Source organism: Patella vulgata, chromosome 8, assembly GCF_932274485.2.
Source record: "Patella vulgata chromosome 8, xgPatVulg1.2, whole genome shotgun sequence".
NCBI classification, from domain to species: Eukaryota; Metazoa; Mollusca; class Gastropoda; family Patellidae; genus Patella; species Patella vulgata.
Genome location: NC_065886.2, coordinates 30,096,619 through 30,112,408, shown reverse-complemented (window position 1 = coordinate 30,112,408; position 15,790 = coordinate 30,096,619). Strand labels below are relative to the sequence as shown.

Genomic DNA, 15,790 nt, shown 5'->3' with positions numbered 1-15,790 from the left:
TTTAGCATTCGGTTACTTGTCAGGTACAAGGGGGAATCGAAACTACGCCACTTACCTCAATGACAGACCGTATGATCTAATGCACACGCTCAGGAACACACAATCCATTATGCACATTATCTATAGGCGTAAATTTATGAACAAATACAGAATACCAATGAAATCGACAATTTCATTTTTGATCCAGATCAAAACAGTTTATCCTGTTTAATATAAAATATAGCAATCCGAAAATTTTCAAAAAAATATGCATAAATAATTTGTGAATTCAAATATATTGCATGCCAGAAAATTAATATAGTGTCTAAATCAATCTGCCTTGCGTCTGACACTACGACCATTGATCACTACCGAACTATCCCCAACTTCTATCAGTGATTTGACAGAGTGTAATAATTAAATGGCTGTCGGTCATCAGTGTCAAGCAGCGGCTTACAATATGTCTACATCGACAATTATTGTGTTAGGTTTGTCAATCGATCTGAAACAATCGAACAAACCATAGAGAAAAATGATAGACAGTAAGTAAGTTATACAAATCACTAATAACAACTCCTTGATGCAAGTAGAATCTGATTTACTGTGTAAACGTGTCTAATTGATTCTTCACTGGTATGAAGAGCTCTCTTTCTCGACATTAACTCGAGGGTAAATTGTCGGTCCTTTATTATTCTAGTATGTTCTGTAATGACCATTTCGCTGATTTTAATCATTTTTATACGTCTCTATTTAAGGACACCATCTTTGTCCGCCGATCCGCCCACGTTTTCTTGTAAACACTCCACAGGTCATAGTTCTTGTCAAATTATATTTGAATATGCAGGGATTACTCATTCGATCAAAAGAAAGAACTCTATCAAATTTCAAAATGTTTCGTCGCCAATTTCGGAATTACATCTCCATTTATGTTGAAATGTATGAACTCTTGTGAGCAGATCTATTGATATAACTTCAATTTTCGATCGTAAATCACCATGTTTTCTTTAAAACTTCTGTTGAATTTGAAAAACATTTGCTCAACGGGATTAGCTATTATTGATCTTCGGGGTAGCATGGGCATGTTTGCTAATAGTGGCACTTGGATTTACAAAGATAGAATGGCTTGGATTTAAGAAGCTAGGGCGACTTGGATTTATGTAGCTAAGGAGACTTAGATTTAAGCAGCTAAGGCGACATGGGTTTAAGAAGCTAAGCCGATTTTGATTTTAAAAGCAAAGGCGACATGGAATTTAGAAGCTAAGGCGACTTGTAATTCAGAAGCGTATGCGTCTTTGATTTCGGAAGCTTGGGAGACTTTGATTTCGGAATCTAAGGCGACTTTGATTTCCGAAGCTAAGGCGACTTGGATTCAAGAAGCTGGGGTGGCTTGCTAGAAGATTACGAATGAACCCGTTTAAGGCCCGTTCCCAGTGGCCGATGGACACAAAACGTATGCAAAAAGGACACAGCTGACGAGCAAACTTTCGGGGGTGGCTCCATCCGTTTTCATCCGCTCCAGAAATGGACAAAATTGACGAAAATTTGCGAAAACAGAACGGAAAAGAACGAACGTGGGAAGTATGTATCGGGGATGATAAATGGATGTGCATCGGAAGTCTAGCGGATGAAAGCGGATGGAAGTGGAGGACAGCTCCGAAGGAGTTATCGGGGATAATTTCGAAGCGGACGCATAGCGGAAAGGGCGGAAGCATATCGGGTGAAGCGGATGCATCACGTACTCCATACGGAAACAAAGGGGATCCCGCGCGGATGTATATCGGATGCATACTGTTCACTGCGCATGCGGGGTGTATGAATTGCGTTCGCTCCGCAGATATAAAGGGATGCAGCACGTTCGTTGTCTACGGTATCACCTTAGGTGGAAGTGGACGTAAAACACCAGAAACGAACGAACGAGCGCGCAGTCCGCATAAAGTGGAAAGACGTGCTGGTGGGCTACGTCGATACATCTCCACTACATCTGGTATCTACACCATGGTGCGTCAGTCAGGCAAGAAAAATAAGCCCGTGCCTACTCCTTCAAGCCCTAGCAAGGCGAAGAAGGCCAGAACCAGCACCCCACCTCCTGCTGAAGGCCCTGATGTTCAAGCCCCCGAAGGCCCTGATGCTGAAGCCCCTGAAATCCTTCTACATACTCTAGGCAAACTCCAGACATCCTTCAATATACCAGATAGAAACGCTTTGTCCGTTTTGAAAACTTTATATACGAGATGCATACGCTTATATCCTTTCTATTTCCGTGCAACTAACGATGTATAGACGTTCCATGTACCTTATCTGTCCTCCCTCTTTCCGTTTTCAGCTGGAGCGGATGTGAGTTGCGAGGATGCCCAGAGGATGCAGAGAGGATACAGTGGACGTTTAACGGATGATAACGGACATGGAACGTTTGGTGCTCGTATATGTCGCGCATTTACATCGTACACGGCAGAAAGTTCATCCGTTATAAAAGTTTTGTGCAGCTCAAAACTTTTTGCGCGGATGAAATCAAAGTGAACGGATGCTCGATGGATAGAGCGTATGAAACACTCATGCAATGAGTACACAACGGACAGCGGCCTGCCAATTTTTCGATGCAATTCCAACTGTCAGTAAGGACGCTTTTTTCCTTGCCAGCCCAAGGGAAACCATTCTGGGGAAAATACTGTGGAACTGTCACAAAGCAAGCGTAATACTCACTGACCCACAGTGGCCACCATAGCCGTGGGCACGTTTTTTTTCCATGTTTTACACCCTCTTTGCATCCGTAAGTGCAGTGGAACCGGGCCTTTATCTACGTAACGAGACATTCCATTGACCGACTTGTATACTGGGCATGATATAACACACTGCTGTGAGACTTGTGCTGAGCATGATATAAAACACACAACACATTGTTGTAATACTCTTACTGAGCATGATATAACACAGCTGTAAGACTTGTACTGAGCATGATATAACACATTGTTGTAAGACTTTTACTGAGCATGATATAACACAGCTGTAAGACTTGTACTGAGCATGATAATACATTGTTGTAAGACTTTTACTGAGCATGATATAACACAGCTGTAAGACTTGTACTGAGCATGATATAACACATTGTTGTAAAACTTTTACTGAGCATGATATAACACAGCTGTAAGACTTGTACTGAGCATGATATAACACACTGTTGTAAGACTTTTACTGGAGATGATATAACACACTGCTGTGAGACTTTTACTGAGGATAATATAACACACTGCTGTGAGACTTGTACTGAGTATGATATAACACACAGTTGTAAGACTTGTACTGGGCATTACACACTGCTGTAATAATATTCACCAATGGTATTGACATCTTACCCCATTATCCAGTTGACTTGTGGTAAATTGTCTTAAAATGTTAACAAATGGTCAAGAGTACATACCCAATAAGTTTAGTGTTTAGAACAGGATTAAATCAAAGAATAAGCTTTCTGTGTGGTTATATCACACGTCGGTTCAATATGAAGTAGTTTCAAATTATCAGGAAAATATATTATATTCCACATATCTTTCGCGATATTTAAATTAAACGTAACAGCGCCGATTAGATATCAATCAGACTGGCTATGTCTTTGTTACGAATAGTTCTTTCAAATATTACACATTCGTAATTCAATAAAAACCTGGAGTTTATGCTAATCATTTATATCTTGGTTCCGTGAATGCAATAATATCCATTGTTTTAGTCCCTTGATCTACAAACGTTTAAAACAAAATTGCTTGTGAACCACAAATCCCCTTTTTTTCACACAGAGAAAAACAGAATGGTTTATGTGTGTATAAAGGGAATACCTAAACAGGTTATGATTATGCGCATTGAACCGTTTTAATCTCACTGTGTAGAAGAAGACAAGAACACAATAAAGTAGAATTGTAAGAATGGCCTTTTTATGATCTGATTCACCTTTTGATGCTCTTGTAGCATGCTTATAATTCTATCTTTTATTGCAATCATGTGAAGATTATTGGTTAATTAGACGGAATAATTAAGTATTCATGGGAATCTGTCATTTTTTAACAATATTACTACGGGTTAAAATTGTTGACAAAGATAGTTTCGTATAAAAGCATGTAAGATTATGCATTGCATTAATACATATTACAACATTAACCGCATGTCATGTTCTGATCACAACCTTATAGCGATAAGCTCCGGCATTGGTTAATCCAAACGGCTATGGTGGCCACTGTGGGTCAGTGAGTATTACGCTTGCTTTGTGACAGTTCCACAGTATTTTCCCAAGAATGGTTTCCCTTGGGCTGGCAAGGAAAAAGGCGTCCTTACTGACAGTTGGAATTGCATCGAAAAATTGGCAGGCCGCTGTCTGATCAAAATTGAAATGAAATGAAATGGAGTTTAACGTCCTACTGTTCTGCTCCTAACCTGGGCTAATGAAGACGGGCATACGCCATACAGTGTGCTATGAGGGAAATTTTGCCCGGACAGCGGCACTACGGCCTACTCTTATATCGAATTCCAACTGCCAAGGGATCTTTTACGTGCACGCCAATGTGTACACGGGACCTCGGTTTTGCGTCCCATCCGAACGACTAGACAGCTTTCCTTGTCAGCCCCTCCGTCCTGCATCCGATCAAAATTAGCCCTTACCATAATACATATATGGTCGTCTTCCTCACCACCGTTAGTGCAGAAATGTTGGACGTTAATCATTTCAAAACTCTGCTAAAACTTAAAGTCCAACATTAATTTTATAGTTTTAGATGTTATGCAAGATGTAATAATGCATTTATTGAGTGTGTGTGTGCTACCACCAAGTTTAAGCAGCTCAGTGGCGCTAAAATACAATTGGTATAACAGTTTTATCAGCATATCTATTTGAATATGTAAAACCATATAATTATCAACAACACCCGTTACAAACGTCAGTAAAACAATATTTAGATACAGGAAAAATAAATTCACAACTCCAGGGATAAGTATATTCTAATTAATTCTGATTCATCAAACCATGTTCATTCCTATTAGCTATATGCAAAAGACCAAGGTTAACTTTAAATAATTTACAAAATTATTAGAGACGATAACCCACCATTTTAAACGTATTGGCCATAAAAAGTTAAGTTGTTATTTTAGTTTGTAAGTCATTTAGTGATAGGAAAATCATTGAAATACACAAACACAACTTTATGGATACCAATCACTAGCAACGTTAATAGTGCAACGTTTCAACGATGTCACAATAGATGGAGGCGATCGCTAACCCCAACGAACAAAGGTTTGGCCACAAAATGTCGAACATCGGGATGAGTAGTGTTCTGGTGAGTGTCATTCTGTCACGGACGTATTTAAAATGTCCAGACACAAGCAGAGTGGTCTACAATGACACGAGGCATGTATTAATTCTAAAACTGAATAAGTACATAATTACAATAATTAAATGGCTTAGATAATTGATATTGTCTATGTGGAGTAAATAGTAGAGTTTATTTATTATCACAGTCTTTGTCCATCCATTATATAATCCAGACAAACTTGAGGCTATTAACAATCGGCCTATCCATCATACAATTCCTTCCCTTTAATTGTTGAACCATATTTATACATCGCTCACACAATTCATTGATATGTTACAGAACGAATTGAGAGAGAACGTCTGTGGTACTAACCTCTTTACTTTTTAAAGGATGTGCATCGGTTTCATAAGTTGTGGGATGAAATCGAGACATTGTTTATATTTATCCCTATTCGTCATGAGTACTCGTACTGATAACACCTAGTGCACCAGAGCTCCAAAGCTATTGCTGAGTTTATCATAGATAAAGTAGCCTAGCCCAGACTCCAAAAGACTCCTCAAACCCAGGACTACTAGATTCTGCAAAGATCCTCCAGTCCATAAGTAATTTTAAGGTTGTCTTTATTTTTATACCTTCACAAGGTATAAGCTGTTCTCATTTTTTTCTTTTCTATCTACCTTATTTTATTTTATTTTGTTCTTCCACTTTTTTTTGCTTCTTTTCTCTTTGATTCATTGTTAGGATACTATTTTTTCTTTTTATATCAGATATAAGCTTATTTCCTTAATTCCTCCTTCTATTTTATTTTCTACATTTTTAATCTACTTTATTTAATCTACTTTATTTAGTTACCTTCCCCTCACCCTTTTTTACTTTTTGTTATTTGTTTTTTCATTCTCCCTATATACCAACTTCATAACTCTAGCGGCTCTTTGTGGAACGGGTTAACGACAGTTATATCAGCTTACGTCATTAATTAACAACAGCATACAACCTTAATCAACACTGTTCAGTCACTCCTTTTGTTTTCGATTTTACTTTTCGGCTGCATAAGAACGATGGCGACAGAGGCTAGCTCACCCATGTCAATGGCTGACGCTTTTAAAAGCAGCCCTGCACCAAAGTTCTTTCCTGCGACAAAAAGGAGAGACGAACAGACCCACGTCGTACTTGTGAGGCCACTGGAAGGTAAGTCCTTCCAAGGAGCCAAACTTACGGCCGTGGGGAAGGAATTGAAGAGTAAGTGGGGTATTATCAACATACCCGACATAAAAATCACAGTGCCGGGACATGTTAGACTTGCCCTAAAAAGTAGGTCTGACATGGACTTAGCGCTGGCCCAGAACCTACTTCTCGGTATGACCGTGACAGTGTCCGAACCGTCCACCTTGTCAATAGACAAGGTGGTTGTTCATGGGATACCGGCCGAATATACCGGGGACGAAATTCTGGAGGATATAATAAAGAGGGGGTACCAAGCAACCGAGGTATATCGGTTTAAAGTGGCCGAGGGGAAGGACCAGGGAAGCGTCGCCCTAACCCTATGTACAGAGGGTAAGGCAGTGCGCCAACTGTCAGACGCTGGGGCACACAGTCAAGTACTGCAAAGGAAAGACTGTGTGCGCCCAGTGTGGGGGGAGTCTTGCGGCGACCGACTGCAGGGCGGGCATTCAAAAAAAATGTTCGAACTGCAAAGGCGGTCACGCAGCGAACTCTCCCGAATGCCCGAAAATCCAGAACACCAAGGAAACTCTAAAGATCCAGGTAAAAGAGAAAGTAAGTTTCAATGAAGCCTCATTGATGCTGAAAAAGAAGGAAGGGAAGACAAAAGATGTCAGGAATAGGGCTCCGGTTGAAAAACCAACTCCGGAGCCGATTCCATTGACATCCCAAATAACGCCGAAAAAACCCACCACGGCACCCAACCAAAAAGACAAACCAACACCAAAGAACAAGACCAAATCCAAGAAGGAAGAGGAACCGAAAACGAATGTTCATGAATCACACTTCATTCCTAAATTTAAAATGGAAAGCGGCTTCATGATCGAGTTCCTCAGGGTGGCCGTGTCCAATGAGGACCAAACTACCAAGATGACAAACCTACTCGGAAAAATAAGGACACACATGGTCAACCCTGATGTCCTGTGTGTCATGATTAATTCAATCAACACGGTAAAAAAAGATCAAGAGAAGAAGACGACGACGAAGAAACCACAAAAGGCGATCAAACGGCAAACCTCGCACTCCGTAGAAGGATATCTCATGTTCGTCACTACAGCACTGGCGATATGCCCAGTTGCTTGCCGGTTTTAACACCAAATACGAACACTAATGAGGTACCTCCTATGGAATGTGAAACGCCAATTGACCAATAAATAGACAAGACAGAGAGGCATCCATCCGGGCAGTCATCATGGCTGGCCAGGTAAAAGTTCTACAACTAAACGTTAATGGACTGGCCCCGAGATGTGCTGAGTTGAGAAAATACATCACCTGCAGCCCCAAAGATGTAATATGCCTCCAAGAAACCAAGCTACTACCAACCAAGAACGACATCTACTTGCCCGGATACGCTTGTCAGAGAAGGGACAGACCGGGCAGCACGACACGTGGCGGCGGTCTTGCCATCTACGTCAGTGATAACTTAAATTATATTTCTGTTTCGCTGGACGTAGAGGACCCTCTAGAAGCAATGGGCATAGCCATCACATTGAGCAATAATACAAAATTGACAATAGTGAATGTCTATGTACCCCCAGATGTCACGAGAAAACCAGTTGACTTCCAGTCACTTCTCGACCAGCTGCCGCAGGGCGAATTTGTGTTTTGCGGGGATTTCAACGCAAAACACGTCCTGTGGGGGTCACCGAGGAATGACTGTCGGGGGATTAGCCTATGCTAAATAATAGAAGTGAGCGACCTATGCGTACTGAACGACGAGAGCCCTACTTTTGTTGGAGGAAATGCCCCACCTTCACACCTGGATCTCACACTCTGTACGCTTGGTATGGCAAACCGCTGCGACTGGCAAGTACACGAAGATGAAACACTTGGTAGCGACCATCTACTGATAGAACTCTGCATCCAATGTGAAACAACCAGGGAAGTCTATAACGGGAAACCCAATTGGAAAATAAAAGAGGCTAACATCGACGTGTACGCAGCCAACATCACGAGTGCTATTATAGGTGCCGCAGACGACTCCATTCCCAAGACTTCTGGAGGGCAATCAAGGATTAGAAAACCTTGGTGGTCACCAGAATGTCAGAAAGCGGTTAACGAAAGAAAGAAGGCACTACGCCTACGGAAACGCTACTACAATGAAGTCAATCACCAAAACTACCGGAAGTTGAAATACGCCGCAAGAGACACGATCCGGAAGGCACAAAGCGGACACTGGATGGCATTCTGTAATGCGTTGAATCAAAACACGCAAACAGGTGCCGTCTGGAAGAAGCTGAACGCCATGAACGGGAAGCGCAGATCATTCAACATACCAAACCTGAAGAATGGAGATGAGTACGTCACCAACGGCAATGAAAAGGCAGATCTACTTGCAAAAGCTTTCGCTGACGATCTGTATTAGACTACGGCTCTCTGGCCTTCATGAACTGCGCGCCATTACTCTTAAGGAAGCTTGACACCATCCAATACAAAGCTCTGTGTATTGCGACTGGCGTAGGGCAAAGGACTGGGAGAGAGGCACTACTACAGGAAGTCGGGGAGTTGCCCCTATCCCTAAGAAGAAAAGAACTAGCGACAAGGTACTGGGCTAAGATCTCGCAACTGGGCGAAAGCTACCCAACCTATGTCAGTCTACAAAATACAAGATATGTGAGAGATCCTAGAAAGAAAAGCTTCGGCCAGGGTATCAGGAAACAAGGAAGGAACTGCGACTGGGGGAGCTCGTGATAAATGAACACGACCCCCCAGTGATCGCCCCTTGGACGCTCCCTATACCGCCGGTTAATCTAGATCTACTACAGAAAACCGACAAGAAAAACAACCCCACTGCTGCACGTGCTTTCTCTCTAGAACACCTGGAAGACAACTGGCCGTCTGATGACTGGTACCATGTGTACACGGATGGCTCACGCAATCCTGAAAGGGGCACCAGCTCGTTTGGAATATACCTGCTAAACGGGGAACAGGGAATAAGCAGGAAACTGCCCAATAACTGTTCGGTGTACACTGCAGAGCTTGTGGCCATTCGTGACGCTATATCATAGATTTCCCATCAAAAGACTAATAAGTTCGTCATTCCAAGCGACTCTCTGAGCAGTCTGATTTCAATCCAAAATGACAACTCGGACTCAAGACCAGAAGTTATTTTGGAAATCAGGCAGCTGTACCAGAGGGTTTTAGAGAAGGGAAGCAACGTAGAACTCGTGTGGATTCCATCACATGTCAACATTAGAGGAAACGGGGAGGCAGATCGACTCGCCAATGAAGGTCTCAAGGACACAGCACCACTCCGCACCATAGATTACCGCACCACGGAAATCTACAGTATGGTCAAAAGACACGTCAATTCAATCTGGGAATTAAATCTCGTTGAACTTGACACATACAGATTCCGGCTGGATGACAAGATCTACACAAAGACAACACTCAATCACCCTAGAAGAGATATTTGTAGACTTATATCGAAGCTAAGGGTGAAAGAGCGGCTGCGAGACTACAAACACCAAGTCATCATCTGTGAGTGCGGAGAAGAATGTACCACCAACCATGTCCTGGTAGACTGCGAGGTTTACAAGGAGGAGACAAGGGAACTAGTGAGAACAATGGAGTCCAACAACATACCATTCGACACTAAGAACCTACTCTTCCAGAGACCAGATCTGAAACTGCAAATCTTCGAACAAATCCACGCCCTAATGGACACAGTTGGACTAAGTAGAATAGTGAAGTAAGAGGGGGTCACGGTTAGACGGGCCCGGCATCTAAACACTAAACTACATAGGGGATTTATACCAAACTGGCAGGATAGTGGAGTAAGGGGGGAGTCACGATCAGACGGACTCGGCATCTAAACACTATTCCACCAAAAACAGACACCAAACCTACAGAGTGGGATAGTGGAGTAAGGGGAGGTCACGATAAGACGGGCCTGGCACCTAAACATCTACCAAACTAGCAGGATAGTGGAGTAAGGGGGAGTTACGGTCAGACGAACTTGGCACCTAAACACTATTCCGCAAATAAAACTGATATCAAACCCAGAGAGTGGGATAGTGGAGTAAGGGGAGGCCACGATAAGACGGGCCTGGCACCTAAACACTAACATGACATCTACCAATCCAGAAGCAGACGAGATCATCTACCAAACGATATGTTTTACATTAAATAAAGGGAAGAACGTCCCACTAAACCAAATCCATGGCCTAAGGCCAAATGCAAAGATTGCAAAATCATATTCTAAAAAACAGGAATCAGCTTCGGCTCTCCTATGTCTTGTCTGCGATATCACTTATGTGGAAGCAGACGTTAAACACCAAGAACGAACGAACATTGTTTATTGTCGTAACAACAGTAGCATTACAAATTGAGAATATGCTATTCGTATCAAAACTTAAACGCAGACTACTTCGCTCATAATAAGATAATATGACTGAATGTTTCAATATATTAAATCTAGAACTGTCAGCTCTTTATCTGAATCTTACACAGAGCATCTGTAAAAAAACAAATCATTTATCACCTAGCCCTCACTCATAGAAGCTACCAAAGGCTCCTTATTCTTGTTTATTATACAGTGTCCCAAAAAAAGTTGCCCTAATTGGTAACTACTAACATAACAAGGAGTAGGGTCGCCTGTCCAATCTCGAGGAATTTCTACGGGTCCTCCCACTGCTAAAGACGCCTACGCACGAGCAAATTATTGAAATAAAATTGAACCATGTTAGTCTCGAAATGACCTAGTTTGTGTCGAGTAGGTGTTAAACCCCATTTTTCTCCCTCTCTGGCAACTACTATGGTTACGAATAAGCTATTCCCATAAATTCTAATATACGGTTGGGTTAGATTTGCCAAATGCCAAAAACGCGCCATTTTGTTCGAGATTAGAGGCGGCGTTAAGAACTAAAATAATTATATTAAAATATATGGACTACAATAATTACATATAAATAAGAACTACAATAATTATATATAAATAAGAACTACAATAATTATATATAAAAAAAAGGACTACAATAATTACATATAAATAAGAATTACAATAATTATATATAAATAAGAACAACAATAATTATATCTACAATATTCTACAATACTAATATATAAATAAGCACTGCAATAATTATATATAATAAGAATTACAATAATTACATGTATATATAAATAAGAACTACAATACGTATATATACATAAGAATACAATATTTATATTGAAATAAGAACTACAACACCTATATATATATATATATATATCTACGAACAGCTAGATGTCATACACATTGACTCAGAATAAAACATGAAAAAATTATATGGGATATAAGTTGGAATTAACTTCCAAGTAACCCGTATTCTATATATTTGTATCATGTGTTATTCCTATATGACACGTAAACAATAGTACTATGCAGGTAGCAAATAAAATGTTACCTGAAAATCACGAGAAGTGTAGAGAAGCCTTCTACTTTCATTTTTTTTTAAATCAGAGATGATCACTTAATATCCAGAGTTCTTGTCTTCTCATTTGATGAATATATCCCAAATCACAGAACTATATTTCCATTGTCACAAACTAACTGAAATTAAAAATAAATCAAACTCTTGAAGTGACACGAAAAATGGAAAAGTGCTGGCGACAACTGGTAATTGTTATTACTAATTAACTCTATCTGTTGCATATCCTTTTTAGTTATGGCAGTTTGTGGCTTCATTGAAGCCCCAAAACAAAATTATTTAAGGAATTAGAAATAATATACGTAATAAAACTCAAAAATAAATCATAAAACGAGAGGAAATGATTAGTAGAATTGAAAAATGAGAAATTAGAATAAAAAATAATACCCAATAGTGACGTGAGAGAGTGAGAAATGGGCTTTAACGTCCACTCGACACAAACTAGGTCATTTCGGGACTAGCACATGGTTCAGTTTTATTTTAATAATTCGCTTGCGCGTAGGGGTATTTAGCAGTGGAAGGAAACCGGAGGACCCGGAGAAAACCCACGAGGTTGGACAGGCGTCACTACTCCTGGTCACGCACAATCGGGGAATCGAATGACAGACCTTATGATACAGCGCGCATGTGCTAACCATTAGGCCATCCCCCCCCCCTCCATAGTGACTTAATATCAGATATCAAAGTAATGCCCAATAGTGACGTAATATTAGTTATCAAAAAAAAAAATACTAATATATACATGTACCCAATAGTGACGTAATATCAGATATCAAAATAATAATACACAATAGTGACATAATATCAGATATCAAAATAATAATACACAATAGTGACATAATATCAGATATCAAAATAATAATACTCTATAGTGATGTAATAGCAGGTAACAAAATAATTACACGCTATAGTGAAGTAATGTCATGTATCAAAACAATAATTCACAATAGTGACGTAATATCAGATATCAAAATAATAATACTCATAGAGACGTAATATCGGATATCAACATAATACAATATTATAGTGGCGTAAGAGCAAGTATCTAAATAATAAGAATGATATAACCGTGCAGGTTATAGTAGTTATACGTTATAAGTTAAATCTTGAATATTTAAGATAATGTATTATTAATTTTAAAAGTGAAAGCCTTCAAATTGAATTTATTTAAACTCTCGGGACAATAACTTCTATTCCTTTAAAACATTAATTGTATGTGTGCTATTAAAAGGTGACTAGCCAAGGGTGAAATGTTATGTAATCCTAATGACATGTTAATTTATTATAATCCCTTATTGTTTATAAAACTGTTATAGATAGAAAGTAACTGACAATATGGCCTGCATGGTGAACATGTCAATCGTATGATTAATCTATTAATTGTTTTATTTACCATTGTTTTATTTCTTATATTGTACATTATTACATCAATGCTTATTTACGTCAACACTTGATCTAGCCAAGTGATTAGAAGTAATTCCATATAAATATGTGATTGTACTTGATACGTCAGTCATTTAGGTCTATCCGACTTAGTAGCATAAGGTACTAGTCGGTTATCCGCGGTCCTGTAAGTGTATGTAGATAATTGTTATTATAAGTTTCCAGTATTAAAGATTTGAAGAACCATTCCAGACTCTTGTAATATCTGACGGACCTCACGGTCATAATGACTAAACAGCGAAGTCAAATCAGTTTATATCTGGAAGATAAAGGAAATTCTTTCTTGTGCATACCCCGGATAGTCTAATCAATGTCCACATATACTACTATTTTTTGACAATCCCATGAAATATTCCGCAAGAGAATGAAAGTTCCGACACTACAAGTTTGTTCTGATCATTTACAGAACATGGACTTTTATTAACCTGTGCAGAATGAAACGATGTTTCATTAAACGCTAATAAACATCGACAGATTTTCTTTTTAAAAATAAGTTAGCCAGGGAACGATACCCACCAATGTCATATTTTGATGTATTACTAATCGACCAAACATGACGTATAATATAATAAGAATTATTAATTAATTATGAACGAACATACAACTGTAAATTGCCATAATTTACTGTCGTTAAAGGGCACTTGTCTTCTAGAGTTGATGAGTTAGATAAGTTCTTAAGATGAGGTGAGGTTTCGACACAGATGAATGTTAGTAATCGGTAAACATATAAATTTTGCGACGTATCTCAAACTAGAGCCGTTCGATGCAAGTCTCAATTAAACACAAACATATGGTCACAGCGAAAAGTGGGTGTATTATAACGTCAGTCATGTCCGTCCGTCTGTTGGTCAACAATTGGCTTGTTAACGCGATAGAGGTTACATTTTTTAACATATTGTTTTCTAATTCGGTGTGAAGCATTATGGTCATAAAATGAGGACGCTGGGCAATTGTCAACGTTCCGCGACCTTTCATTTCTCCCGAGTTATCCACCCTTTTCCCAAAATTTGGTCTCAGTTGGGATCATGAGAGAACAACCCCTATTGATTCTCAGCACTTGCGTTCCGGAGTTACCCCCCTTGTCCGAAAATACATGTTAACACGATGAGAAGATGAACTCTCTTGAAATTCAGCACTCTGTGACCTTCAGGTTCGGAGTTATCCGCCCTTTTCCAACAACCTTGTTAAAACGATAGATGTAACGGTTTTTAACATATTTTTTTTCCAAATTTGGTTTGGAGAGCTGAGACTACTTATTTTTCTTTTTACATTTGGTTGGAAACATTATGACTGTAAGGCGATTAGTCCTATTGTTTTTCAAATTTGGTGTGAAGCATTGGAATCAGAAAGGATAGACCATGTTCATTTTCAGCAATCTAGGACTTTCTGTTCCAGAGATAATCAGCAGTTGAGACATAATTGCTTCATAGACGTATTTCCAAACTTTGCGCGAGTCTATTTTAAAAAGATTTGGCCCACGTATCTTATTTAGAAAGAATGGAATGTCCATATAAAATCCTACAAATGATTGAATTGCAAACTTTAGTGGTCAGTGTTGTCAGATGAGCGAAAAGGAAAACCCTATCATATCTCGCGCACATTATCAATGTACGTAGAAAACCAATAAATTTCCAACGTAATATTCAATTAAAATTCTAGAAATAATTGAGTTCAAACTTCAGTGGTCAGTGATTTTATAAAGTACATCGTTCAGAACAACGAAAAGTAAACCCATGCACGTAACAAAAAGTTACACAGAAGGAAAAGGTACCCTTATCTAAGTTATTAAAGAAATCTCTGTTACATATATAAATACGTGCTTACCTTATAAACAGAACACTTCTATATAATGCTCATAAACATAGCTCATGTTACAATTTGTCAAGAATAAATAAAGAATTGAGTCCAATTTATCAGTCATGAATTTAGCAGCCTATGTTATCGACCAATACACACGTACCGGCGACTGGCTACCAATGTCTTGTTATAAACACAAGAAGACGAGAAACCTAGGTAGAAAGAGAACAGTAAACTGTATCAGATAACGTACATGTACAACACACTATTCAATAGACTCAATCACAAGACAGATTAGTCATATAAATTTTACAAATTAAAGATGCATTGTGTAAGATTTAGATGCACAGCATACCATGCAATACACTCAATCACAGGACAGGCTATTCATATAACGTTTACGAATTAAAGATTGTCATAAAAGAAATTTAGCAAATATAGTCTTGTGTAGCTTGTGTGTCATCAATTATAATTTAAGCCTAGTATCTACTCACTTTTTCGGTGAAAACGCTCGCTTATTAAACAGGGGGTACGGGTTCGATCGCGGTGTTGGCCGAGAAAGTTTCAGCGTGGCGTCCTCTTGTCAGTGGTGTTGGACGGGTGGTCCAACAGTGACCATCGTCTAGACATCGAGCGGTAGGAACAACCGAG

General features: G+C 39.4%; 1 protein-coding gene across 1 annotated transcript in view; it reads right to left on the bottom strand.

Moving 5' to 3' along the window:
* LOC126830612 (gamma-aminobutyric acid receptor alpha-like) overlaps positions 1-15,256 on the bottom strand; it is a 50,521-nt gene extending 35,265 nt beyond the window's left edge. Inside the window, exons 1-2 of the mRNA XM_050561013.2 lie at positions 15,167-15,256; positions 11,876-12,021 (exon numbers count right to left, since the gene is read on the bottom strand). Of these exons, the coding sequence (XP_050416970.1) occupies positions 11,876-11,916 (41 nt within the window). The 5' untranslated portion in view covers positions 11,917-12,021; positions 15,167-15,256. The remainder of the gene's footprint in view (positions 1-11,875; positions 12,022-15,166) is intronic.
* Positions 15,257-15,790: the final 534 nt, after the last annotated feature.